Raw genomic sequence first — 27560 nt, 5'->3', positions numbered from 1 at the left:
AATCATAAATCAAGTCAAGCTTCAATGCCAAGAAAAATATATATATCCTAAAATATTTTGGTGGTGCATTATATTCCTAGAGAATTGTTAAATAAAGTAACCAAATAAAGCTTATTGCAAAATAATGATCTATCGTAGATAACTTAGTAGTATCTTTTCTACTAAGTTAGAAAAAGACAGATCTGTTGAAATGGGTACTTTACAGTCGTTAAAACTGTCTTTCACGTAGTGGTGACAAGTCAGTCACAGATTACTTAAGTTTCTCCTCCAGTGGTGCCATTTATGAAGCTAACACCCTGGAAGTCAGTGGAAGGGGGGTCACTGCTCACAGGTGGCCCGTTGTCATTTCCAGGCCCTTCCGTGAGGGGCTTCTTACTCAGGAAAGTCCTCACTCTGCGATCATTGCTAACCATCAAAGCATCAACCAAAAAGTCCTTACCCAAGTCCGAGCCATTTTCCGTGATTTTTAAATATAGGCTATCAATAGGGAAAATTCGCTTGAGGACAGGCATTAATTCAGTTCAACAATTCAAAGATATTGAAAAATATAGTTGTCAATGTATATAAATTTTACCTTAGTGAACAATAAGCAACTGTGTGTGCGCACGCACATGAGAAGCTGTTAGCTAGACTGCGTTATAGATGTGTTTCCCATCAGAATCCAATCCCAGACAGAACAGCATTTTATCCTGTAATTTGTTTTCTGTTTTGCTGGTTGTGATCTCAGCTGTCTTGTTAGTACAAAAGACCCTGGACTTCATGTTGGGGGAAAGGACCAGGAGCAGAGGCCTCAGGGGTTTGGTTCATTAACACTGCGATGTTTTTCCCTTAATGCCTGGTCACTAAACCTCCCACCACCTAAGACAGTCATCTCTTCCTTTTCCCAGTTCGGTTCGGAAGCAGTAAAATTGACAAAGAGCTGATAAACCGAATAGAGAGAGCCACGGGCCAGAGACCACACCGCTTCCTGCGCAGGGGCATCTTCTTCTCACACAGGTGAGCGTTCCCGAGGACTTCTCTCCCTTCCTCTTTAATCCAGAGAGTGATTGGGCCCCGGCCCGTGTGGCGCAGTAGTTGAGCGTTGATCTATGAACCAGGTTCAATTCCTGGTCAGGGCACATGCCGGGGTTGCGGGCTCCATCCCCTGTGGGGGGCATGCAGGAGGCAGCCAATCAATGATTCTCTCTTATCATTGATGTTTCTGTCTCTCTCTCCCTCACCCTTTTTCTCTGAAATATATTTATGTGTGTGTGTGTGTGTGTGTGTGTGTGTGTGAAGTGATTGGGGCTATTCCCTCAGGCTGTCTGATACTGTGTGGAAATGGAAGGCAGTTGTCAGAGACTTGGACCCACCTCTCCCCTGTCAGTAACACGTCCCTTCACCCTCTGGCCCTTAGTTTATTCATCAATAAACTGTCCATTTCACGTCCCTAGCTGGTTTGCCTCAGTGGATAGAGTGTCAGCCCTCAGACTAAAGGATCCCTGGTTTGATTCTGGTCAAGGGTTGCAGGCTCAATCCCCAACCCTGGTTGAGGCACGTGTGGGAGGCAACCAATCGATGTGTCTTTCTCACATCAATATTTCTCTGTCTCTCCCCCTTCCTTCCACTCTTTCTAAAAATCAATGGAAAAATATCCTCGGGTAAGGATTAAAAAACAAAAACAAAAAACTGTCCACTTCACTAGGTGAATGTTACATTGACAGAGGATGAGATTCGTGCCAGATTATGTCCAAGTTCATTGTTTCCCACACAATAGGCTTCCTGAAATTACGTACCCTCTTCCTTCTATTGTGCTGGCCTGCTCATAAATAATATCAAAAGAGAAACTAATAGAGTGATATGCAACCAAATTTCCCCACTTCAGACCGTAAGTGCCATGCAGATAACAGAAAACGAGCAGCTTTCAGAAGGGTTTCTGCTTCTCCCACCTGACAGATCACCTTGGGTTCGGGCCAGCCCATCTCCAAGGCTGTGTTCATGGAATTTATGGTCCAAGGTAGAGCGTTCTGCTCCCTCCCACTCACGGCTACAGGAGCACACACAGGTCACAGGTCGGCAGTCTGCCCCACACTTCAGATTCTTTTTTTTTTTTTTTTTTTTAATATATTTTATTGATTTTTTACAGAGAGGAAGGGAGAGGGATAGAGAGTTAGAAACATCGATGAGAGAGAAACATCCATCAGCTGCCTCTTGCACACCCCCTACTGGGTACGTGCCCGCAACCAAGGTACATGCCCTTGACCGGAATCGAACCCAGGACCTTTCAGTCCGCAGGCTGACGCTCTATCCACTGAGCCAAACCGGTTTTGGCTCCACACTTCAGATTCTGTGGCAGAGAAATCCAGGCCTCGTTTGCCTTCCTCACGGGCAGAACGTAATCAAAGCTCTTTCCTGAGTGAGATTTAGGTCACCCTTCCCAAGTACACAACTCAGTGGTTTTCAGTCTGTTCACAAGTTGTGCAACCATCGCCACCATCTAATTCCAGAACACTTTCTTCACGCTGAAAAGAAACCCCTACCCATTAGCAGTCAGCCCCCATTCCTCCCTCTCCCCCACCACCACTGGCAACCACGAATCTCCTTTCTCTGTCTGTGTATTTACCTGCCCTGCACATTTCATATAAACAGAATCACTAAATAGAATCACACACCCAGCCGGTGTTGCTCAGTAGTTGAGTGTCGACCTATGAACCAGGAAGTCATTGTTCCATTCCTGAACAAGGCACATGCCCAGGTTGCGGGTTCAATCCCCAGTGTGGGGCCTGCAGGAGGCAGCTGATCAGTGATTCTCTCTCATTGATGTTTCTGTCTCTCCCTCTCCCTTCTTCTCTGAAATCAATAAAAATATATATTTTAAATAGAATCACGCAGTGTGAGGCCATGTGTGCCTGGCTATTTCAGGGAGTGTGTTTTTAAGGCCCATCTGCACTGTAGCCTGTGTCAGTTGATGGAGGTGTAGGACTTGAAGCTTTTGGCCATTCTCAAATTTGAGAACACCCCCTATCTAATTTTATCGTCTATAAAATAGGGGATTCGATGAGATATAGCACCCAATGTCCACCTACAAACAGACCATAGGTACTGCCTGGGCGCCCTCCCCTGCTGAGTGAGTCCCTACCCCAACCATCCTCGCAAAGCTTCCAGAAACGGGAGCCTCATCCGCTCCAGCCAGTCCCTGAGGCACCCCGCCCAGACCTACTGCACAGCAAGTGCTCAGAGACGCCCCACAAAGGTGGCCAGTCCGCTCAGGTGGCCACTGCCTGCTCTTCTCCTCCGGAAGTCCAGAAATTTGATTGGTTAGTTGTGAAAGCCAAAGAAGGACTTCTCCCCTCCAGAATTATGTTTTACTGTTTCCTTATCTCAGAAGTAGTGTGTTCATTCCAGGGGAGTGGAGGGATGAAAACTTAAGCACAGAAAAGCAGAATGCTCATGGCCCTATCAGCCAAGCTGAGCAGCCAGCCCTGGCACAGGGTGGAGTCCCATTTGGAGGCCACCAGACCTCCGGAAAGGGTGACTGTTTCCCTGTTACTTTGGGAAACTTGACCCAGAAACAAGGGACAGTCACACCCCAGAGTGGTGGTTTCACACCTGCCACACATCATAGTCACCGGGAGAGCCTTTTAAAAGTACAGATTCCATGGGGGTGGGGGGCAATGGTAAGATATGTACACATATAATACCTTAATAAAAATTTGGAAAAAAAAAAGAAAGAAGAAGAAGAAGAAATGGGTAAAAAAAAAATAAAAATAAAAATAAAATAAAAAATAAAAGTACAGATTCCAGATGTCACGACCGCCCTGAAAATCGGCATCTCTGAAGGCGGGGCCCGGGCAGGTGCAATGTGGAAACAGCAGCCCCATGCTACTGAGGCAAAGTCAGGAAGGAGGACCCTCGTGTGTCTTGTTGGTGGACCCCAGTCCTGGGGAGGGCGGTTGATTCCAGAATGACTCCCAGATGAAGACACCTGGTCCCACCTGGCTGAGGGAGCCGGGCGCATCTCCCACTCCCCTCCCTAAGGCAGGACCCTGTGGAACCCTCAGAAGTCCCCAATCTGACTCTCTGGAGCCACAGGGCTGGGCGACTCTAAACAGTGACTGTGCAGTGTTGGCCTGGTGTCACCCAGGACAGTGTACAAAGCAGATGGTGTATCAGTGTTGATATTTGGAAAAATTCCAAAAGAGTTCCAGTGGCTGCCCAACTGCATCCATCTTTTAAACACATTATCCTGAGCTCCCGTGTCTTCTTTGAAAACAAGCACAGGAGAAACCATGTCGTAGAAGCATTACAGACACATCAAGAATAGCAAACTAGTTCTTACCTGTGTTTGTCTGAACATTTCCAAGTGAGCATTAGCACCTCGATTTTTTTCCTCAGAAAAATCACAGTTTCCTGTCTCCTCTTTCCTTCAGGGACATGAACCAGGTCCTCGATGCCTATGAAAACAAGAAGCCATTTTACCTGTATACGGGCAGGGGCCCCTCTTCTGAAGCCATGCATGTCGGCCACCTCATCCCGTTCATTTTCACAAAGTGAGTCCTGGCTCTGTGACTCTCCTCGCTGTTATTGCAAGTCAGGAGCAGTGGGTATAAGCTGTGTCTAGAACCGACAAGACAGGTCACGTTTGCTGAACAACCACAGTGTCAGAGACATGGCGCCTCTGTGGCCTCCATTCACTCAGTTCGTTCCTGGTGTCACTTGGGTAACGAAGACCATCAGACCTGTGCCACATCTGCTCTTCCCTATGTGACCGTAGGCCAGTGACTGCTCTGAGTCTTAGTTTCCACATCTGCAAGATGGAAATAATACTTGCCTCGTAAAATTACTGTAAGGCTACAAATAAAGCATGTAAAACAGCAAGCCTACAGCCGACCTGCAGGGCGCACTGAGTTAATAAATGGCAATGTCCTTATCGTTACCGATAATAGGATAAACAGCATGCTAAGATCACGTGATTTTGTAGACAAGGAGGCCTTGACGCTAGTTGTTCATTGGAACTGTGTTTTGAGATGCCAAAGGGCATTTTTCTGCAGGGGAAATGAGATGTCAGCCTCTCCCCTGTGTTTCTTAGGTGGCTGCAGGACGTGTTTAATGTGCCCTTGGTCATCCAGATGACGGACGATGAGAAGTACCTGTGGAAGGACCTGACCCTGGACCAGGCCCATGGCTACGCCGTGGAAAATGCCAAGGACATCATCGCCTGCGGCTTTGACATCAACAAGACCTTCATCTTCTCTGACCTCGACTACATGGGGTAAGGAGAGAACGCATGGCTGCCTTTTGAATGAGCAGATGTGAACATCAGGTCCTCAGGACAGGGCTCAATCTGAAACATCTTGGGTGGTCTCAGGCCCAGTGACTGTTTTTCTGCTTTTAGTAATTGTTGTGACCTGGGGTAGTGGCTGCGATTTTCATCCTCAGCTGGTGACAGAGAAGTACTTCTGTGTTGTAGTTTCTTTCCAAGGATGATCAGTCTCACCAAGTTAGGGTCTTTTTTTTTTTTTTTAAATTTAATAAATCTTTATTGTTCAGATTATTACAATTGTTTCTCCTTTTTCCCCCCATAGCTCCCCTCCACCCAGTTCCCACCCCACCCTCTGCCCTTACCTCCCCCGCACTGTCCTCATCCATAGGTGTATGATTTTTGTCCAGTCTCTTCCTGCACCCCCCATAGCCCTTTCCCCCTGAGAATTATCAGTCCACTCCCTTTCTATGCCCCTGATTCTATTATATTCACCAGTTTATTCTGTTCCTCAGGTTTTTAATTCACTTGATTTTTAGGTTATGTATTTGTTGTTCATAATTTTTATCTTTACTTTTTTCTTCTTCCTCTTCTTAAAGAATACCTTTCAGCATTTCATATAATACTGGTTTGGTGGTGATGAACTCCTTTAGCTTTTTCTTATCCGTGAAGCTCTTTATCTGACCTTCCATTCTGAATGATAACTTTGCTGGGTAGAGTAATCTTGGTTGTAGGTTCTTGCTATTCATCACTTTGAATATTTCTTGCCACTCCTGTCTGGGCTGCATAGTTTCTGTTGAGAAATCAGCTGACAGTCGTATGGGTGCTCCCTTGTAGGTAATTAACTGTTTTTCTCTTGCTGCTTTTAATATTCTCTCTTTGTCTTTTGCTCTTGGCATTTTAATTATGATGTGTCTTGGTGTGGTCCTCTTTGGATTCCTTTTGTTTGGGGTTCTGTGCGCTTCCTGGACTTGTAAGTCTCTTTCTTTCACCAGGTGGGGGAAGTTTTCAGCCATTATTTCTTCAAATAGGTTTTCAGTATCTTGCTCTCTCTCTTCTTCTGGCACCCCCATAATTCTGATGTTAGTATGCTTGAAGTTGTCCCAGAGGCTTCTTACACTATCTTCAACTTTTTGGATTCTTTTTGCTTTTTGCTTTTCCAGTTGACTGTTTTTTGCTTCATTGTATTTCAAATATTTGACTTGATTCTTGCATTCCACTATTCTGCTGTTGGGTCTCTGTATAATATTATTTATTTCAGTCAGTGTACATTTAATTTCTAGTTGGTCCTTTTTCATATCTTCGAGGGTCTCGCTAAATTTATCGGCCTTTTCTAGGATATTCTTGAAAAGCCTTATAACCGTGATTTTGAATTCTATATCCAGTCGTTCGTTTTCCTCCATTTCCTTCGTTTGTGATCTGTTTCTTTGTCTCCGCATTTTCGCTGCTTCCCTGAGTTGGTAGGGTAGCTTTGTGTGCTAGGTTTCCTATATGGCCCAGTGGGTCAGCCTCCCCAGTTACCTGAGGTGGATACTCTTGGTGCACCCCTTTGTGGACTGTGTGTACAGCCTTGTTGTAGTTAAGTCTTGATTGTTGTTGGTATCCCTGGGAGGAATTGACCTCCAGGCCAGTTGGCTGTGAGGATCAGCTGTGTCTACGCTGGGAGAAGTTCGGTGCTGGAGACTGCCTTATAGGATCAGACTTGCAAAATTGCAAAAGCCTCTGTGCTCAGCTTGGATGGGGCGGAGTCTCAGGGCAGAGCAGACAGTCTTGGCTTCCCATCAGCCCTGCCCTTGGGCGCGCACCTCCAGACCTCTGCCTTCCGCGGCTCCCCTGAGTTTCTGCCCGACAGTCCAGATTCCCCCCGTAAGAGCGTGGGTCCCCAGGGGCTTACCCGGAACTGGGGTTCAGTGCAGTCAGGAGCTTCCGTCTCCCTTCCGCTAGGGAAAGCCTGCGGCAACCTCCGCAGTCAGTCTTCTCTGCGAGCACTCGCACGCGCACGCCTCCAAACCCCTGCCCGCCGCGGCTCCCCCGAGTCTCCGAGTCTCCGTGTGCCTTTCTCCCTACCTGACAGTCCAGACTCCCCCTGTATGAGCCTGGGTCCATGGGGTTTCGCCTGAAACTGGGGTTCATTGCAGTCGGAACTGGGGTTCAGTGCAGACAGGGGCTTCCTTCCCCCTCCTGCCAGAGAAAGTTAGCCAGGCACTCAGCCGCCCTTCCTCTCTGCACATGTGTCTCCGTACCTCAGCCCTTTGCCGCTCCTCTGATTTTCCGTGAGCTTTTCTCTTTCCTTCTAGTAGTATAATTTCCACTCAGCCAGCTTTCCTGTGGTTATGGATGATGTCTGTTCTGTCTTTTAGTTGTAGTTTTGAAATTGTTGTGCGGGGCAGCAGTTTAGGTGCTTACCTATGCCGCCATCTTGGTTTCTGGTCATTAGGGTCTTTTTCTTTCCTCACAGAGAAAAGACTCCCTGGTTACACATTCCCTCCCAGTCTAGGATTTTAATCTGTCTTTTATTTATTTCATTTTTTAATATTTATTTCAGAGAGAGGAAGGAAGAGGGAGAGAGAGATAGAAACATTAATGATGAGAGAAAATCATGGATCTGCTGCCTCCTACATGCCCCCTACTGGGATCAAGACCGAAACCCAGGCATGTGCCCTGACTGAGAATTGAACTGTGACCTCCTGGTTCATAGGTTGATGCTCAACCACTGAGCCAGGACAACGGGGCCAGTCTAGGTTTTTAAGTCAGCTGCTTAAAAACCCAAATATTTCATTCCAAAAATCCTTGAATTGAAACTCTGAGGTCTTAAACTTCATCCCAAATGACTATCAAGAAAGTGTTAGAAAATTATTAGATTTTTTAAGATCACTTTTCTTGTGGGCCTAGAGGCACTGCAGTGTCCTCGGAGAAATATGGTCTTGGAAGGAAGGTGGGCCTAGGTTCAAGTCTGGCCACGTCTGTTAATGGTTGTGAGAAGCTTCTGATACATGAAATAGGATTAGATGAGACCTTAGATGTCGCTGTCATTACCATTTCCATAGCACTTCATTTTATTTCTCTCTCCCATTCCTTAGAACTCATTCCCATGAGTTCTGCAGCCTCTTCCCACCAAGCCCCTCCCCTCGACCCCCGCTATGGCCCCTCAGGACCTCTGGTCCCCTCCAGCCTGCACTCTCTAGAACACAGGTCTGCTCAGGTCCCCCGCTCAGGCCTTTCCCAGCACTCCCTCATCCTCAAGATCAAGTTCTCACTTCCCTCTGAGCACGCAGCCCCTCTGTGACTGTGCCCTGTTCCCGTCTAGTGCCATTGCCACCTCCCTCCAGATGGAACAGTTCCATTTCCTCCCATTTGTCCATGTTCCTGTCTGTCCAGAGTCCCCTCCCCTCCCAGCTCAGCATTCCCCCACTTTCTTCCGTGATAAGCATTGTCTTGTCCTAGGAGCCGTCCCTGGTAGGCAGATCTAGCACCTGCTCTGGTTCCGGCACCCAACCTCCTCCTCGGCCACCTCTAGTCTAAGGTGCACTGTGAGGGGTGGTCCTCTCCCAGGAGGTTGGTGAAACAGTCACCGTGTGCTCTCAGTGGCAGGCACCCCCTAGGCCCCCAAAACACAGAAGTGGGCAAAACAAAGTCCCCGCCCCATTGAGCATGATATTAGAGCATCAGAAGCAAATCCTCTACTAGTTACTGTGTGACTCGTGCAGTGAGCTAACCCCTCGCTGCCTGTTCGCCCAGCTCATTTATTCAGCAGGCATTTATTGAGCATCTACTACCTGCCAGGCTGCTGCTGGGATACAGCAGCCAATAGACAATGAAGCAACCACTCTGTCAGGTTCCCTTCCAACCAGCAGAGTCAGGCAGTTCATCGATAACAGACCAGGTGATAACAAGTGCTGTGGGGAAAAGGAAGGGGTGCTCAGCAGGCAGGAGTATCGGACCTGTGTCTGATTCCGATGGTGTTTGCAGGATGAGCCCGGGCTTCTACAGGAACGTGGTGAAGATTCAGAAGCACGTGACCTTCAACCAAGTGAAAGGCATTTTTGGCTTCACGGACAGTGACTGCATTGGTAAGGAGCCGCTGCTGCCTGCACCCGGCCCCAGCCCATCAGGAGGGAGCAGTGGCCCAGAGCGGAGCTGTCGCTGGGATGGTGGCACCTGCACTTTGTCTCTTTAAATAATAAACCAGAGGGGGTTTCCTCAGAACATAAGGAGGCAATGTGATGCCCTTGGCCACTGTCCTGGGCATGTGGAGCGGTACCCAGGTGCCAGTCCACCCCTTTCCTCAGCCACTCATGTGAGGCTTAGAAGAAAGTAGGAAGGGTACAGACAGCTTGGGAGTCCCTGTGTCCGCGCACGGCGTGCACCTGAGGGCACCCTGAGTGCCACAGCTGGGGCGGGCTGGCTGGGTGCCGCTTGTCAAGTGTGATCCCGAGGTCCATACCCTTTGTCCCAGAAGTCCCCCCTCTGCAGGTCTCAGCAGATCACAGTAGCATTGTTAACAAAACATTGAAAACTGTTCTGTATCAAGAGAGCATAATTTGTAATAATTCAACGAGGAATGATCTGAATGCCCAGTGGGCAGAGAATGGTTAAATGGAGACGATTCATTCATAGGGTAGAACATGTTTAACAACAACCTGGGTAAACACTACAAAGTGAAAGGGCAAGGGGAAAAAATAGTATAATCACAACTGAAATAAGTAGAAATAGAGAAAACATGAAAAGAAACACAAATTGAGTTTATAGATTTATTTTCTTCTACTGTTCTGGAGTTTTCCGCTTTTCTTTAATGGTGATTATTTTCTAATGGTGAGAAAGCCTGTTTTTGCTCATCCCTTTCCCCGGGGTAACCAACGAGACAGGAGCTGCCCGTGTAAAAGGTTCTCTGTCCTCGCTCTCAGGAAAGATCAGCTTTCCCGCCATCCAGGCTGCTCCCTCCTTCAGCAACTCATTCCCGCAGATCTTTGGGGACAAGACGGACGTCCAGTGCCTCATCCCCTGTGCCATCGACCAGGTCAGGAGGCAGCGGGGTGTCAGGTCTGGGCTGTGGAGGCTCCTGGCACTCACCTGTGGGAAAGGCGGCTTGGGGTGGGGGGATGGGGGGTCGGTTCTGTGAACTGGCAGGGGTTGCTGTGAAGGCCTGTCAGGTGACACTGATGGGCTAAAAGCTGGCGTATTGCTTCCAGCCATCCTCAGAAGGCCCCTCTCTCCCCTAGGATCCTTACTTCAGGATGACGAGAGACGTCGCCCCCAGGATCAGCTATCCTAAACCAGCCCTGCTGCACTCCACCTTCTTCCCCGCCCTGCAGGGGGCCCAGACCAAAATGAGTGCCAGCGACCCCAACTCCTCCATCTTCCTCACAGACACTGCCAAGCAGATCAAGAACAAGGTGAGCCCTGCCCTGGGCGGAGGGGCCACCTGTGCCCGCAGAACCACATGCTCAGGCACGCGCACGCCCGCACCAGCGCTCTGTCATTCGGCATCCGCTGCCCCGGGGCTGCTGAAATCCTGGATTGAAAACTGCCCCCCTACTGACACGAGGCCTCCTGTCCCTGTTCCCAGATAGCAGGGGAATTCACTTTGCGTCCTTTCACTGAGGAAGAACTTCGCGTTTTTTTCCTTTTCTCATCAGCACTGTGTTCTGGAAGCAAAGTCATGGCAGTTTTCTTTAAAGTCACACAGGCAGGAGAGAAAACTCTGTTTCTGAGCACGAGCTGTATTCCGGAGCCAGGCCAGGCGCTTTGTTCATGCTTCCTTGTTTTACTTCTCACTGGGCGAGCGGTGTGTTCCTTTTAAAGGGAGAAGGATGAGGCCCAGAGCGGGCGTTTCCGCTGGAAACCAGCAGAAAGCTCCTGGCCATGAGCAGCACCACCCGCGTGGGGCGTAGGGCTGTTCCCTCCCAGAGTGCTCACTGAGCCCCAGAACTGGTCGATGTCCTGCAATGGTTCAGCCCTGCCCTGCCCGGCAGGCAGCGGGCTCTCGAGTCACCAGGGAAACGTGAACTAGGAGTTGGTTGAGCTTCCGTATTTTCAGGCCTCACTTCCGTTGCTGGGTGCTGACCTGCAGATATGATAGTCCCCTCACCGCCCTACAAAGCGGTTGACCTTTTATTGGGAACCAAGTGTGGGTCTGCGAGTTGGAAGTTGACAGTGGGAGGGGCGGAATCCGTATTTGAAGCACATAATGCAACTGTCTGAGTCACTGCCGGGCCCCTGACCCTTCGGGAAAGTCCCAAGCAGTTCCTGGTGGACAATAGGGAAACCCTTGATACTAGGAACAGCTGTTTCTTTCCCTTTCGCTTCTGGCGGAAACTTCCAGTGTGTGGGAGTGGTGGGGGAGGGACTCCTGGTCCCTCCAGCAGAGGCATTTTGTATTGTTTTTGAGGTGTTGTTTGAAGTCAGTCACTTAGGCTCTGGGGCATTTTTCATTCACTCAGAGACCTACAAAGACCCAGAGGGAGGTGAGCAGTGAGTGTGAGGTCAGGAGCCACACGGCTGCAGAGGCCACAGGGTCACGCCACTGTGGGCCAGGCCGGCCAGGCCTTTGTGCTCAGCCTCCATGCCCATCTCCATCTCCAGATCAGGCTCCTCCTCGGCCGCGAGAGGGCATCTGCCCCGCTCAAGAATCGCAGCGGTAGCCGTGTGTGGGTGCAGGGGTGTGGCTGCCTGGTCACCTGCCACGCACTTACCTGTGTGATCGCATGGAGCTTTCATATCCACCAGGAGGCTGTGTCCGTTCTGTAGGCGAAGCAATCAAGGCTCAGAGGGTTGGGCAGCTGCCCTGCATTCACCCCATTGGGAAGCAGAGGGCCAGGACTATAACCCAGGTCCACCACTGTCTGGCCTGCCTCTTACCTGCTGTTGGACAGTGACCTTGGCTATCCAGGTGTCATTTGTGACGTGGGGCAGTTGTCCCCTCCACAGACGGGCAGGGCTCACAGGAGATCCCATATAAAAAGCGTTTATGAACTGTCGAGCGCGGCCCAAACTTAAACTTTTGGCTCAGAAAGTGAGGAGTTGAGCAGCTCCTCTGTAGGGTGGGCCACGCTGTGCCTCCCGTGGGCTGTCATGTGGATCCCGTCAGACCAGTGGCCCATCCCCGTCCTGGTCTCCTTGACCTTCCCGTTAGGTTGGAGCAGCGGGAGCTCGCTGGCTCTTGGTGGTTGGATCAAGTCCCGCCCTCAGCCCAGACAGCCTACCTGTTGCAGTTTCCTGTTACATGGAATCGTTTTGGTGCAGCTCACTGGCTCCCATCGTTTTGGATCCTGGCGGTGGCCTTCCAGTCCCCACCGACTGGCTCCACCATGCCCCAAACCCGTCTTCCTATTGGTTCCCTGAAAGGCAGGCCCAGCATCACTGCGGACGGGCCAGGCCCAACACCAGGACCACGGAAGCCACTCGGCAACCTGGTGTCCCAGGAGGAGTCCGCTTGCTCCCCACGCAGCGCCGCTGCAGCAGGTCTGGCCACTCAGCCACGTTTCCTCACCTGTCACGTGGAGAAAGCGAGGCCGCGGTCATTGGGGGTTCAGTGTGCCACCAGTGGGTGAGGGGGCTGTCCGGTGGCAGGTGGTGTCTGTGCACCTTGGAAGAAGGGCAGCAGACTCGCATTTCCTCGTCCTCCTCAGACAAGGGCAGGGAACTGCCCCAGGGCCCTGGCTCGCTCCACCCTCGCAGCCTAGGAGGTATCCTCTAGACTTCCTGACTCCTCTAGTCTTCCCTGAGGCCCAGCACTGGCCTGGCCTGGCCTGGGGGTCTGTGCCCGGGAAGATGCCCGTGCGGGTAGGGGCCTCCACAAGACCAGAGGCTCCCGCAGACAGTGCACCTGCCTGAGGGCGTGTGGATCTCAGGAGAGCCCAGTACGTGGTGCTTTTCTCTTCTTCCTGTTTCTTTTGTATTTTCCATAGTTTCTGCGTTTGAGCACATTGATTTTATTTCATAACTTGCTCCTTTTTGTCAAGGAAGTGAAGGTGGCCTGCCCGCCAGCCCCCGCCTCTCCCCGCTCCCCTCCGTGCAGGCCCTGCTGAGCATGCGGCAGCTCCCTCGCTTCCTCCTTTCCTGAGCAGAATACAGCTCCTGCTCAGAAGTGGGCTGGTTTCTCTGGAGAGGATGGGTTTCACTTACCTCCCTGTGCCCGGCGTTGCTCTGAGCTTCTGGACGATCCCAGAGCACCCAGTAGTGGCCTGTCCTGGGGCCTCTGGGGAGACCTACTGAACACCTCCACTTGGAGTTTACCGACTCTGCCCACCCCACTCCCCTTTTGTACGTAGCAGGCTTCTCAAATCCTCGATGAAAGAACACTGAGGAACTTTGTCTGTCCGTTCCAGCTTTTTCTCTCCCACCCTGATTTCTCTAAGATTGTCCTCAGTGAATCCTTCTTTTTTTTTTTTTTAATATATTTTATTGATTTTTTACAGAGAGGAAGGGAGAGGAATAGAGAGTTAGAAACATCGATCAGCTGCCTCCTGCACACCCCTTACTGGGGACGTGCCCGCAACCAAGGTACATGCCCTTGACCGGAATCGAACCTGGGATCTTTCAGTCCGCAGGCCGACGCTCTATCCACTGAGCCAAACCGGTTTCGGCTTCAGTGAATCCTGAAACGCATTTGTTAGCTTGTGAGTCTGTCGTCTGCTCCTGAAAGTGCCAGTGTTAGGTGAGCCCTACCTGCAGGTCCTCCACCTCCGTACTGTCCAGGGTCGGCTTTCCCTTCTGAGCCCTCCTCTGTGCCTCCCTCCCGTCCTCTCACAGTGGGGAGGGCAGCAGCCAGCCTGGGGTGCTGTCCTGTTCACCAGCGACAGCACCGCCTGCCCCGAGCAGTGGCCGCCCCTCCCTGGTCGTGTGTTACTCTGAAGAGGGTTTGTGTTTGTCTTCTTCCTGAAGCTCATCACCTGAGAACACTTGAGGACATCTGCCCCAAATCCCAGCTCTCCTGACGCTGTTCTTGTCAATGGGGAGTGGGGAGTGCAGAGTGAACCCACCTCTGCCCCTTCCCTGCAGGGGGCCCACTGAGCCCGCTTGGTGGGGCTCCTCCTACCGGCCTCCCTCTGGTCAGGATCTGACGGGCAGAAGCCGTCACTGGCTCTACTTCCAGCCCTTGGGCTCCCGCAGGGCAGCCAGAACCCCCAGCATTGTGTGTCTCTTGCTGGCGCAGGTCAACAAGCACGCGTTTTCTGGAGGGAGAGACACCATCGAGGAGCACAGGCAGTTTGGGGGCAACTGCGACGTGGACGTGTCCTTCATGTACCTGACCTTCTTCCTGGAGGATGACGACAAGTTGGAACAGATCAGGAAGGTAGGACAGGCCTGTCCCGGCTGCCACAGCTCGCTCCCTCGGGGCCTGGAGGGCTCCGGCAGCCAGCTGGGGGCAGTCGGCGTTTCCTCGGGGCCTGAGCCCCAAGAGTAAATGGAGGAGGTGGATTGGTTTGTAGCCAAGAAACCTCATGAACAAATATTCATGAGAGAGAAACCGCAGGCTACTGTGTACTTAGTAGCCACGCAAAAGGGTTTAATCCTGCTGTGAGAGCAGTGTAAGTTAAGGCACCATCGAAGTTAAAACAGTTCCTATACCGACTGAGCAGGGTTTTGTGTTGCTGTTTCATTTGCAACGATTGTAAACGAGATGCTTCCAGGCTCCGCCCACCCAGCATGTCCGGCAGTAGCTTGGCCGTGGGTATGGAGAACCCCAAGAATATACACAGCTGTGCTCGGGTGTTCCAGTTCTCAGGGTCTTTTCTAAGAAAGCACCCCTGCTTGAGAAAGAGCTCCTCATATAACAGCGTTCAAAATGGTAACAGCACAAGGTCAGGACCGGCCACACAGCAGAGGCGGGTCACCTAGGAAGTGTCCCAGGGTGGGTGCTGCGGGCGGTGGGTTTCCGTAGTAGGACAGTGGGCCTGTGGGAGCGATCAGGACACGCAGCGAGATCAGTGCACACGCAGCGAGGTCTGTGCACACGCAGTGAGGTCAGTCCACACGCAGCGAGGTCCGTGCACACGCATCGAGGTCAGTGCACACGCAGCGAGATCTGTGCACACGCAGCGAGGTCAGTGCACACGCAGCGAGGTCCGTGCACACGCAGCGAGGTCCGTGCACACGCAGCGAGGTCCGTGCACACGCAGCGAGATCCATGCACACGCAGCGAGGTCAGTGCACACGCAGCGAGGTCAGTCCACACACAGCGAGATCTGTGCACACGCAGTGAGATCTGTGCACACGCAGCGAGGTCAGTGCACACGCAGCGAGGTCCGTGCACACGCAGCGAGGTCAGTGCACCACGAAAAACCTAAGCGATGCCCAAACGTTAGCCATGGCCCTGCCCTTGAGGCACTGGCCTTGCTGCTCTGGGGTTTGGGTCGGAGATTCAGCGAATCTCAGTTTACTGAAGCCGGTAGGGCTGGCGGAGCTGTCGTCCGTTCCCTGTGCTTGGAGTTCGGCTGGAACACAGGGCTGTGAGGCCTCCCCTCGACCCTCTCGCTGTGAGAGGGCAGGTGTGCTCATGCTCAGAAGGGAAGTGTGATGGACAGGGTTTTGTACTGAGCGGAGCCGTCCTCGTGGTGTGTCCCCGCAGGATTACACCAGCGGAGCCATGCTCACCGGGGAGCTCAAGAAGGAGCTCGTGGAGGTCCTGCAGCCCCTGATCGCGGAGCACCAGGCCCGGCGCAAGGAGGTCACAGAGGAGATAGTCAAAGAGTTCATGACCCCCCGGAAGCTGTCCTACGACTTTCAATAATGCCCATTTTATATCTGTACATAAAGAACCATAATTTACCCAGAACCCCAGCCCACTGCTACGCTTAGGCTGTCACAGCTTCCTGGTCCTGGTGTCGGTAACCCTGTGTCTGTCAGTACTGCTTCTCCCTGGGCCTTCCTTTCCGTTGGGGGGCCATCGCTGTGCGCTGCCTGCGCACCGGGTGCCGGGGCTGGGCAGACAGGAGTCCCACTGGTTCTCTCCCACAAGGCACCCCGGCCCGCCCAGAGCTGGCCACAGGCATGCACTGGCCAGCCTGCGCCGCCCCGGGGAGCACTTCCACTGGACAATGCCCTTCGGTTCCACATAGACCCTCAAGGCCAGCTGGTAAGGGAGCCTGTAGTCTGCATGTACATTTCAGGAAGTTTAATGGGCACAGCCCATCCCCCCCAAAAAAACAAAAAGAATTGCTAGCTGTGCATTTGACGGAGAGAACTCCCAGCTTGAAAGCTGCTTTTCACACTGAATATCGCCCGAGGAGGCCACTTTTGTTAGTTGAGTCTGTGGAGAAACTTTCCACACGTGAACTCCAGCCCCACGTGTTCTCTGGCCGTCTCTGTCCTCTGAGCCTCCCCACACCGCTTCCACCAGCTGGCCCTGGGGACAGGCTCTCCACCCTGAGAACCAGCGCTGGGCCCCCTGCCGGCTGCTGAGGGGAGTCTGCGGCCTTTGCAGACACCTTCATCCTGACACTTGGCTGTCACAGAGGCCTGCACCCTGCCGGTGTCCTGGGCGGTGGAGAGCACACGGCAGCCCCCAGGCCCCGAGGGAGCCGTTCAGTCTTGTGCCCTGTGTAGTCTGGGAAAGCCCTCCGTCGGGGCGCAGGGTCCACTCCTGAATGCTCTACCCTCATGTCGCTTGTTGGCCTAATAAATTTCCTCTGGTCCCACCTGTATGGCTGTGTTGTGTGGAGTCTGAGCAGGACAGGGGCCTCGCTTCAGGCCCCTGGATGTGCTTCACCTGCCACAGAGCCGCAGCCCCTCCGCGATGGCCCTTGAGTCTGCTGGGGTCACAGTGGGGGTGTAGAAGGGGAGGCCCACCGTACAGGAAGCCCCGAGGCACTGAGACGCAGGCTCCCAGGAACCAGCAGCCCGTCCACCAGTCTCCCCTTAGCAGTCCTGGTCTGGATTCTCACCACTTCCGGTGGAGAATGCAAGCAGAGGTCCTCATTTTGTGCATGGGATGGTCCAAGGTGGGGCTGTGTAGTGACAGGTGCCGGTCTACCAGCCAACCTGGGCTCACTCCACCCACCATCTTCATTTTGTTACCGGGCAGTGGGAGCTAGGCAAATCCCAGGGCAAATGGAATAGGGAAACGGAGACAGGCGAGTTAAAACAAGGCAAAAGTATGGGCAGCCAGCTTGTGACTGAAGCCATTACCTCCCTCAGCCAAGGACACTTGAGAGCAAATGGTTAAAAGCCTCCCTCATGAGAGAATGCAGGAAAGGAGTGGGGAGGGGACAGGGAAAGGGGGCCCTTTACTCCCTAAGAGAGAAGCCAGCAAGGCTCAGCGGTGAGACAAAGCAGCCAGGTGCTTCTCATGAGTTCTGGGAAGGGACCTTGAGAATGAATCGCTACCAAATAGTCAGCAAAGGAATTGTGACACCTACCGACGGAGGGTGTATAATACCTCGGCCCCCCACCCAGCCTGCTCTTAAGATTAGCTGAGAGCTCACCTGCGCTTCCTAAGCCAAATGTATATGGGTTTGCTTCTTTCACGCAGGTGCATGCTTTCGTTGCTTTAACAAATTGGCTTTACACAACGCAGTCAAGATCTCATAATGTCATTTATATGAGAGGACAAGCATCGAGGTTGGGGACAGCCCCCTCCCACAGACTCAGGGGCTGTCTGGTAACACCTCTGGTGAGAGGTGCCTCCGACAATGTTGTGAGTGGCAAAATGGAGGCATAGACGAGGGGAATGTGGTTTGTCCAAGGTCACACCGTGAGTTTGTTACAAAGCAGGCCTGTCCCGACTCCTCCTTTTGCTAAAACCTGTGCGTTCTTAAAGATCCCCAAGAGACCCCAGGATCAGGATGGACGTGGTGGCCGGCCCAGCAGGTGTCTGGGTGACAGGGTGGTTCTGGCCCCTGAGTGGGCGAGGACTGTTCCAGGGGAGCTCTGACTGTCGGCGTCCCCTCGGCAGACCTCCATGCGTCTCAGTCCCGTGTGGTGAGGAGACCAGCTGAGCTGCACCTGAGGGACAAGCACAGGGAGCCTCCTGCACGGCAGTGGACAGCTGAGTGAGGGGCCAGTGGCCGCGCGGCCAGAGGGAGCACGTGTCCAGGACAGCACACCAGAGTGAGAGCGGGGCTCCCGGCACAGGCCTCCGGCTCCTGCAGCCTCAGGCGGGCCAGCTCTCCCCGAGTGACGGAGTTATGCTGGCCACCCCTCCACGGGCCAGGACAGGGCTGAGGGGCCCTGGGTGACCACCTTTCCTCTCCCCTTTGACATTTCAAGTGCAGCCTGACCCCGAAGGTGGCGCAGTTAGTGGGGAGCTGAGCAAGAGACACCTAAAAGCAGCTTGGTGATCAGGCAGGGAGAGCTTCCTGGAGGAAGTGTCTGAGACGGGGAGTTAGCCAGGCAGAGGAGGGGGAAGGGCGTCCTGCCCTGAGCACAGATGTAAGCAAACACTTGGTCCGTATGATGCACAGGCCAGGACAGGACGGTCCACCTACGTGTTCTGGTAATAGGACAGTCCTGGCAAGAACCCTGGAAGTTCTCTGTCCAAGGACATGCATGGTCAAGGCCGGTGTCTAGGAGGGAGGGAGTACAGTCAAGGCGGGTGTTGGCTGACTTCACCCGGGGACTGCTGCAGGGTGGACCCCACAGGTTTGTCCGCACCTGCCAGCCCTGCCCCCGATGGCCCATTACTGGAGGGCATGCGGGGCCTCAGGAGTCCCCCACCCTCTCTGCTGTGTGGCCTTGAGCAGCTCCGGCTCCCTCTCAGGTGTTTCCTCACCTGGCATCAGGCTGTTTGATAAGCTGTGGAAGGTGCCTGGCCCCCAGCAGTGTTCAGGAGACAGACCCCTGTGGAAAGGTGGCGCACAGCCTAGTGTCCGGGCACCAGTGGGGCCTGGCACTGGCTGGGACCCAGTTTCTTCAGAAAGGGGACAGATTTGCGATGGGGTGGCCAGGAGAGCAGCTGTCGTGCTGAATGCTGAACAGCCGGCTGTGGCAGGGCTGAGCCCGCAGGCCAACCCCAGTCCCAAAGGCCGAGGGAGTGGAGCCAGTGGAGGGCTGGGCTGGGCCTCTGCCCATTCGCCTAGTGGGAGCACTGGCCACACAGGTCTGGGGAGCTTGGCCTCAGGGTGAATCGAAGGCAGAGACACGGGTCACCAGACCACAGAGCAGCACCACGGAGCATCCTCAGAAACGTTTAATTGGCAACAGCCCCCTCCAAGTCTGCAGGCAGAGGGCGGGAGCACGACCTGCCCTCCCACCAGCTCACCAGGCCGCCGGGCAGGGCCTCTGAGGTGGGGAGGGACCAGGTGAACTGCATCTCAGGGCATCTAAATAGCGGAGGGCGGGGTGGTGGCCCAGAGGACAGCTGAGTAAATGGTGGTGCAGACATGGGTGCTCTGAAGACATGGGGCGGGGGAAGCTGGAATGAACAACTGACCACCTGCACCCAGGACTCCATGTGACAGATGTCTTCACCCAAGAGGCCACTCCTTCCTGGCTCCTGTGACCCTCGGGCCAACCCGGCTGGTAACAGATGACTTTGACCTTCTCTGCTCTGTAGCTGGCGGACCACGCCCAAGCCCCAGCTGCCTGTCTTCGGGGTGGCTCCCCACTGTCCTGGGTGACCACCCGGTGGGGACACTCCCCTTTGCCTCCTCTAGCTACTATGACCTCTGGGAGCTGCCGGTGGGTTGGCCCGCGGGCGGTGGGACAGCTACTTGAGCAGGCCCCGGGTGAGCCTCAGCGCGGCTTCGTAGGTGACGAAGACCACCATGTTGACGGGGAAGGCACGGCAGCAGTTGAGCGTCAGCCCCTTGAAGAGGACCCGCGGCCCTTCCTCCCGCACACTGGTCACCACGCAATGCAGGAGGCCCCTGTAGCGCTGCTGGCCCTGCCCGTCCACCTGCAGGCGAGTCTTGATCACGTCCATGGGGGTGGCCACAGCCCAGGCCAGGACCCCTGCGCAGCCACCAGCCAGCAGCACACCCAAGACATCTACAGGGGAGACCCACGAGGGAGCACCTTGATTGGAGGCCGATTGAGGCCCCGGAGGCTCCCAGGGCAGGGCCCAGCCTTCATGAAGCCCTGGGCTCATTCCACCAATGTGACTTGTCCCAGGCCACACCGAGGGGGTCTGTCCTGACCCTCAGGTCGAGAGCACTGAGGGTCCCACCCTGGAGGCCCTGGGGTAGCAGTATGCCACCTGACTCAGTTCCCACTGGCTGAGCCTGCGCCCCTTCCAGGCCCCAGCCCCCACTCACCTGGCTGGCTGTGGCCAGCAGGGGTGAGCCACTCGCTGAGGATGGAGTAGGAGAGGAAGTAGGTGGCGAAGGAGTGGCCCTCCCGCAAGAGCAGTGCCGAGCTGCCCTTGTAGAGGCCCCGCAGCCCCTCCTCACGGGCCACCGTGGCCAGGCAGTGCAGCGGCCCTCGGTACTTGGGCCCAGGCACCTGACTTGCAGGAGGTGCAGGACACATGGGGGGCACCGCCGAGGGCCACGAGGCCGAGGATCTCCGCCTCTGCTGCGTCTGCGTTTGCGTTTGCGTCTGGGTCTGCATCTGGGTCTGCATCTGGGCCTGCGTCTGGGTCTGGGTCTGCAGGCGGACCTTGGCCACCTCGGTAGGCGAGGTCAGGAACACCTGGAGCAGAGACCCAGCAGTAAGGAGGTGCCAGCACTGCCCACACACCCTGGACCTGGCCTCCAGTTACCCACAGTGACATCAGGGAACCTGCGCCCCATGAAGATTTAGGCTGGCCCAAGGCCCTGGTGGAGCGGCGTTCAAAGCCCGCGCCGCCCACCCAAGCCAAAGCCAGCACCTTCTCCAGCTACACGCTCGTCCCAGCACAGAGTGGACTCCACACACAGCAGGTGTCAGGTAAGTGGCTGTGACTCCAGTTCATGAAAACATTTAATCACATAATTAGTATGTCAATGACCTATTACCATATTGTTCAATGTAAGAATAATAAAACGAAGTATTTAATAACATTAATATGTAACATGACATTACTGATAATGTTGTTTGCATTTCATGGGTGCTCACACCTGTCAGAATTTGTGTTAGGGGCTTTACATATGACCTCACTGAATCCTCATCGAGACGCCTCTTGCTGATGAAGAGTCAGAAGTTCAGAGAGGCTCCCTGGAGTCCTCAGGTTCCCTCAGCTAATGAGACTCTGCTGAGTTCTCACCCTTAGTCCCCCAGCCTCCATCCAGCCTCTGCCCTCCCTGAGCTTCAGTTTCCCTGCCTTCTGGGCTTAGGGACTTCTCAGGCCCGCCCCACCCCTGGGGTCCCAGGACCCCACTCACACGGACGAGGCCAGAGGCGAAACCCGAGAGCGTGATGTCGGTCCTGGCGGGCTTGGCGTCGGCACTGCCATACCGGAACCGGCAGATGTGTGTGAGGCACTGGTGGTAGGTGCCGAAAGACAGTGACGAGACCAGGGACACCGTGCTTATGGGCAACAACAGGCCCCTGTAGAAGCCCCTCACCTGGTGGGCAGATGGACAGGACCCAAGGGCCCAAGTCAGACCAGAGGTTCGGCCAGGAGGATGGCCCTGGTCTCACCCCTACAGGCCCTTCCTGGCTATGGGACTTCACACAGATCACTTACTGCCTAGGGCCTCAGTATCCTGGGCTGTAAAATGGGGATCATCGTACTCAACTTGAGAGGTTGTGATGAAGAGACAGAGGGCCAGGCTGGACCCAGGGCAGCTACTTGATGATGGAGCTGGGAACTGGCATGCTTCCTTGTTGCTGTTTTCCTTTGGCCCCTCCCTGGCCAGCACCGAGCCCCAACTTCACTTTGGTAAACGTCCCTGTCCCCCCTCTGGACAACTCTCTGACCTGGGCCCTGGGGACCTGACAACTCCACCCTGAGGAGGACAGAAATGCCAACACATGGGTCCCCCCACACTGTCAAAGACCCCAGACACCCCCTCTAGACCTTCTCCTGGAGGTAGGACCTCATTCTAAACACCTCCTGCGTGCTGGACACCCAGCCCTGGGCCTCGGAGGTCTCCAGAGGTTGGTGTGATTATTCCCATTTGGGAGTGAGAGAACCGAGGCTCAGAGAGTGGTGAGTGGCAGGCCTGGGGCCTGAGCCCAGACATCCGCTGCCTGTCACCCTGGCCCCAGGCCTACCCGCTCTCGCAGATACGTGTCCCGGACGCAGTGCCAGATGCCTGTGTACTTGGGCTCCGTCTGAATCTTGACCTGTGGGAGAATCAGGCTTCAGGAAGGGGGCAAGGTCAGGGCAAGGTCAGCAGGCCTGGGGGAGGGGAAGAGCCAGCTCCTTGGATGTCACGGCCATGCTCTCGGTGGCAGAGCAGGGACAGTGAGCCCCGTATTAGAGGAGAAACCAGAGGCAGAGGCTGGAAAAGAGGGTCAGGCTGTCCTGAGGCGGGTGGGGAGGGCCGAGTGTGATGAGAACCCTAGGAAGCTCTTCTGGCTGGGGATGGGGTGCAGGAGGCTCGCAGGGCGGCCTAAGCGCAGGCAGGAGCAGGAAGGGGGGGCAGGAAGGGGGGTTGCAGGGCCTAACGCCACACACCTTCACCGTGTCCAGGGGGTAGCCCACAGCAACACCGCAGACGCCTGGAAGGAAACCAGAGCTCGGGGTGAGGGCAGCAGGAGCAGACCCCCTCCTCATCCAGTGTCTCAGCAACGGGAGAGCCACCCCGTTCTGCAAGTGAGGCAACGGAGGTTCTGAGAGCTGAGGGGACTCCCAACTAGCTGCTGGCAGCATCTCCTTCCCTGAGTCTTGGCCCCAGGACACTCCTCGCCCTGCCTCTGGGGCCATGTTTTGGGGGAACTTTTTTTTTTTTTTTAAATATATTTTATTAATTTTTTACAGAGAGGAAGGGAGAGGGATAGAGAGCTAGAAACATCGATGAGAGAGAAACATCGATCAGCTGCCTCCTGCACATCCCCCACTGGGGATGTGCCCACAACCAAGGTACATGCCCTTGACCGGAATCGAACCCGGGACCCTTCAGTCCGCAGGCCGACGCTCTATCCACTGAGCCAAACCGGTTTCGGCTTGGGAGAACTTTTGGTCTGACACTGGCTGGGCCTGTCCCCAGGCCAGGCAGCGCTGGCCCTCAAGCCTCAGGCTGTGACGGGTTTGTCGGGGTGGGAGAGCCCCATCCTCCCGGGCTCCATGAAGGGCTTGTGTGGCACAGAGTGGACGTGAGGCTTCCTGGACTCGGGCCCTCTGCCCTGCAGAGCGGGCCAGTGCCACCGTCCTGTTTCTGTCCCCTCTCTTGACACCAGCGACTCAATGTCCAGGCCCCAGCACTGCCATGGGGAAGCCGGAGAGTGAGCACACAGGTCCCTGGGGATGGGTGGCGAGAGCCATGGGAGGGCAGTAATGCATGTGGGGGCTGGGTCCTATTTACTCTGTATACCAGGACTCAATAAACATCCATGAATGCCCTAGCTGGTTTGGCTCAGTGGATAGAGCGTCGACCTGCGGACTCAATGGTCCAGGGTTCGATTCCGGTCAGGGGCATGTACCTTGGTTGCGGGCACATCCCCAGTGGGGGGTGTGCAGGAGGCAGCTGATTGATGTTTCTCTCTCATCGATGTTTCTGACTCTCTCTCTCTCCCTTCCTCTCTGTAAAAAATCAATAAAATGTTTTTTAAAAATCCATGAATGAAAGAATAGGGTGAATGAATGAATGAATGAAATGAAGTAAAAGACTGACTTGAAAAGAATTACCCTCCTTGACCCTCACATAAACCTCAGCAAACTCCTATTCATCCGTCAAAGCCCTGCCCCAGCATCACCTCCCTCCGGAGCCCTCCCTCACCCCTGAGCTCAGGGCTGCCTCTGTTGCCAGAAGCCTGTTGACCAGAGCCCCTATCAGGGCTTTGTTGCTGTCCCACAGCACGCAGCTCTGCCTCCAGAACTGGAGTCAAGGACAGGGCCCACCTCTGTTCCTTCGGACCCAGGACCCAGTACAGAGCAGAGGCCCTTTCCACCAGGCCTTCCGTGGACTCTGGAGGAAACATGTGACATCCAAGACCCCTTCCTGGCTGTGTGATCTGAGCCTCCTCCTTAGGGGGCTGATGTCCAGGGCAGCAGCTGCCCTCAGTCCCTGCACACAGTAGGACCTCAGCAAGCCTCTGGATGGGGTCAGAGCCCTGGTCTACCTGGCTTGGCGCTGCTCCCCTCCCCTCCCACACTGCTCCCAGAAGTATGGACAGGAGCCCACTGCTGTTTCACACGATAAGCAAGGCCAAGGGTGCCCGACCCAAAACAGCCTCCACCGCTTGCAAGGTGTGTGGCTGGGAGGATCCGGAGCCGAATGAGCCTGTTTCCCAATGGGCCAGTTCACCCCTCTGGGTCTGTCTTTCGCAATGAGCCCTTTCCCCAGAAATAAAAACAGTTGCACACGGTGGCTGGGCAGGCGGGGCTGGGGCGGGGCTGGGGCGGGGACAGGCCCTCCCCACCTCGGCCCACAGCTTCCAGGCAGCACTGTCCTCACTGTCCACCTCTCCTGGAGCCTCTGGTCCTTTCCTGGCTCAGCCAGTCCTCTGTGCTGGTCACTCCCAGCCTCCTCTTGGCCCAGGCAAAGACCACCCTCTGCCCCGAAGGCCCCCTGCCAGAACTGCCCCTCAGCCTCCCCAGCTGGGCCCCCCAGGCCAGTGCAGACTCACCCCCCACACACACACCTGCACCCAGCCCTGTGTTGCCGCTGGAGTCTCCCAGGAACCAGCTCTGTCCTATCACTCAGCACCCATGCCCACACCAGGTCCCAGCCACTTCTGGGGTGACTCCTCAAACCCCATGTCTTCCAGGGGCCCCCCTAGGACAGAGCATCCCCCAGCTCCTCCGGGTACCCCCAGGAGCAAGTCCCCTACAAGGCCCTGCTGCCCCTGTCCGTTACCTCCGATGGCTCCAGCAACAAAATCCATGGACAACGTGGGTGTCCCTCCTGAGAGCAGTCTGATGCCACCAACAACAACCGGTCAGGTCCTCTCAGACCTTAAATACCTGTGGGGGGGCGGGGGCAGGAAGCAGGAGCTGCTGGCCAGTGGCCCAGAAGGCAGAGGTTGTGCTGGGAAGCAGGCAGGTCGATGCCCACCTGGATTGCCTCCCACCCCACCCCCAAATGCCCCTTGTCCCAGTGCCCTCAGGACCCAGCTGTGGGCAGTAGAGAGAGGCCACGGGAGCACTCAGGCTCTGGGGACACAGGACCACTGTCCGCACCTGCAGTCCTGGGCCCCCAGACCACATCCAGACACCTCCGGGGAGGTCCAGGGGTGGGGCTGTGATGTCCCTGCCCCTCCAGCCCCAGCTCACACCTCATTGGTGTCTTGGGCCTCCCTGACTCCCCTGGGGTGATTCCTGCTCAGGAAACCCACAAAGCTCCCTCACTTGCCCTGGCCAGTTTGGCTCAGTGGCTAGAGCGTCAGCCTGCGTACTGAAGGGTCCCAGGTTCGATTCCAGTCAAGGGCACGCACCTCGGTTGCAGGCTCCCGGCTCTGGTCAGGGACATGTGGGAGACAACCAATCGATGTGTCTCTCACATTAGTGTTTGTCTCTGTCTCTCCCCCTCCCTTCCACTCTCTCTAAAAAATCAGTGGAGCCCTGACTGGTTTGGCTCAGTGGATAGAGCGTCGGCCTGTGGACTGAAGGGTCCCAGGTTAGATTCCGGTCAGGGGCATGTGCCTTGGTTGCGGGCACATACCCAGTAGGGAGTGTGCAGGAGGCAGCTGATCGATGTTTCTCTCTCATCGATGTTTCTGACTATCCCTCTCCCTTCCTCTCTGTAAAAAATCAATAAAATATATTTCTAAAAAAATTATACTATTTTTTTAAAAAATCAATGGAAAAATATCTTCGGGTGAGGATTTTTTTTTTTAAAGCTCCCTCACTTATTCATTCAACAAACACTATCAAAGCTGAGGCTGCACTGAGGCAAATAAGGCCCAAGCCCAGTCCTCAAGGCGTCTAGTTGATAGGGAGGGGTGGGGGCGTGGGCCACCGACGCCTGGCTCCTGGGAGCAGCATGAACACCAGTCACGGCCCACTGCCGGTTCCACACTGCCCTGGTCCCACACTGTCCCTGCCCCAAGGGCCCCAGCGAAGTTTGCCTCCACTCTGAGTGCCCTGACCCAGCACAGACCCACTGCTGAGCAGAGCTTGCTGAGCGGGGGGACCAAGCCCTGTGGGGCCCACTGCTGAGGCTGTCAGTCTGGCCTCTAACCAAACTAGGAGCTGCTCCAACAAGAGGCCGATTCCAGCAGCTTGTCGCTCAAAATCATTGCAGCCCTGCGAGGACCCTGAGGCTCAGAGAGCCGGGAACTTGTCTAGGGTGTCCCCTGACCAGAAACCTGGCCAGACCGGGGAGGGTGGCCCTCAGGGCAGGGCCACGTGTCCTGGTGGGTGGACTTGTAGGCCAGCCCTGAACAGGCTGAGTTGACAGAGGGCAGCTTCGCTGGCGCCTGCCCAGCCATTTTTGAGTGGAGGACACAAGTTGCCAGTAGCAGTTGCCACGGCAGAGGGCAAAGGGCAGGATGTGGCCCGTTCAAGGCCAGTTCTGATGCGTGTCCTGGACTGGTTAGGAGCCAAGCTGCCTGTGTTCAGATCCCACCTCTGTCACTCATGTCAGCTCTGAAACCTTGGGCAAGCTCCCTGGCCATTCTGTGCCTCCGTTTCTGCATCCACGAAAGGAGGATAGTACCTGCCTCACATCTGTGACCACTCAGGGCAAGCTCCAGTGGAAGTGGCCAGCCAAATGCAAACGCTGCATTAATAGGAGCATAGGTTCCAGAAGGAAGGAGGTGACAGTCCTGTTATGAGCAGGGCAAATACAGTAGGAGCTTAGGTTCATTTGCAGATGCTACACTTGGAAGGCCAGTACCTTGCATGATGAGGTAGCTTGAAGAATGTTGTCTAACTGACAGAACAGGGAGCTGTTTAGTCCCGTGATTCCCGAAGAGCATCTAATATGGTAAGTACCACTCACCCCCTGGCACCTGAGCCAGGAACCCAGAAATTGCCCTGAATGCCTTTCCCCCTGCACCCTACATCAAGTGAGGCACCCAGTCCTGTGGTCAGACCTCTGAAGTTTATGTTCAGATCCATTTCACAATCCATCTGCACAGCCCCTGGCTGTATCATCTCCCCGCTGGACAACAGTCTGGTTCCACCCTGGCCCTCCTCTCATGCCACAAACAGCATGCCTACTACATGCCACATTCCAGGCACCAGAACACAGCAATAAACTCAGGCAAATGCCCCTGCCCCATGGATCTTCTGTTCTAGGTGGGGGACAGACACCAACACAATAAATAAAGATACAGAGTCTGCCCGATGGTGGTAAGGACCCAGGAGAGATGTAGAATAGGGTAGGGACAGGGGCGGGGTAGGGACAGGGGC

The 27560-nt window shown here is 54.7% G+C and overlaps 2 protein-coding genes across 6 annotated transcripts in view; one reads left to right on the top strand and one right to left on the bottom strand.

Annotated features, from left to right (window-relative positions):
* WARS1 (tryptophanyl-tRNA synthetase 1) overlaps positions 1-16880 on the top strand; it is a 29780-nt gene extending 12900 nt beyond the window's left edge. For both annotated transcript variants that reach the window (XM_080651016.1, XM_080651017.1), the window contains exons 4-11: positions 888-996; positions 4410-4529; positions 5069-5251; positions 9209-9309; positions 10144-10256; positions 10459-10632; positions 14394-14534; positions 15810-16880. In XM_080651016.1, coding sequence (XP_080507142.1) covers positions 888-996; positions 4410-4529; positions 5069-5251; positions 9209-9309; positions 10144-10256; positions 10459-10632; positions 14394-14534; positions 15810-15971 — 1103 coding nt within the window. In that variant the 3' untranslated portion in view covers positions 15972-16880. The remainder of the gene's footprint in view (positions 1-887; positions 997-4409; positions 4530-5068; positions 5252-9208; positions 9310-10143; positions 10257-10458; positions 10633-14393; positions 14535-15809) is intronic.
* An 877-nt stretch (positions 16881-17757) lies between these two features.
* SLC25A47 (solute carrier family 25 member 47) lies at positions 17758-26495 on the bottom strand. Of its 4 annotated transcripts, XM_080671543.1 has the most exons (7): positions 25640-26495; positions 25063-25169; positions 22722-22765; positions 22316-22387; positions 21481-21663; positions 20434-20809; positions 17758-20167 (listed from the first exon to the last, which is right to left on the bottom strand). In XM_080671543.1, the coding sequence occupies exons 2-7, from the start codon at positions 25088-25090 to the stop codon at positions 19887-19889; spliced, it is 984 nt and encodes a 327-aa protein (XP_080527669.1). In that variant the 5' UTR covers positions 25091-25169; positions 25640-26495; the 3' UTR covers positions 17758-19886. The 4 variants fall into 4 exon arrangements, with proteins under 4 accessions (XP_080527669.1, XP_080527668.1, XP_080527667.1 ...); XM_080671542.1 differs by lacking the exon at positions 25640-26495 and having other exon boundaries at positions 25063-25410; XM_080671541.1 differs by lacking the exon at positions 25640-26495 and having other exon boundaries at positions 22722-22853; positions 25063-25132.
* Positions 26496-27560: the final 1065 nt, after the last annotated feature.

Source organism: Plecotus auritus (genome assembly GCF_963455305.1).
Source record: "Plecotus auritus genome assembly, chromosome: 1".
NCBI lineage: Eukaryota > Metazoa > Chordata > Mammalia > Chiroptera > Vespertilionidae > Plecotus > Plecotus auritus.
This window is presented reverse-complemented; position numbering and strand designations above follow the sequence as displayed.

Bases quoted from the DNA above. Each gene is read 5' to 3' on its own strand.
- SLC25A47 (XM_080671541.1), bottom strand. From the start codon at position 22,820: ATGAGGAGGGGGTCTGCTCCTGCTGCCCTCACCCCGAGCTCTGGTTTC. The intron at 22,388-22,721 runs GTGTGTGGCGTT...ATTCTCCCACAG, and splicing joins ACCCCCTGGACACGGTGAAG to GTCAAGATTCAGACGGAGCC. The intron at 20,168-20,433 runs GTGAGTGGGGGC...TCTCCCCTGTAG, and splicing joins TGCTGGCCACAGCCAGCCAG to ATGTCTTGGGTGTGCTGCTG.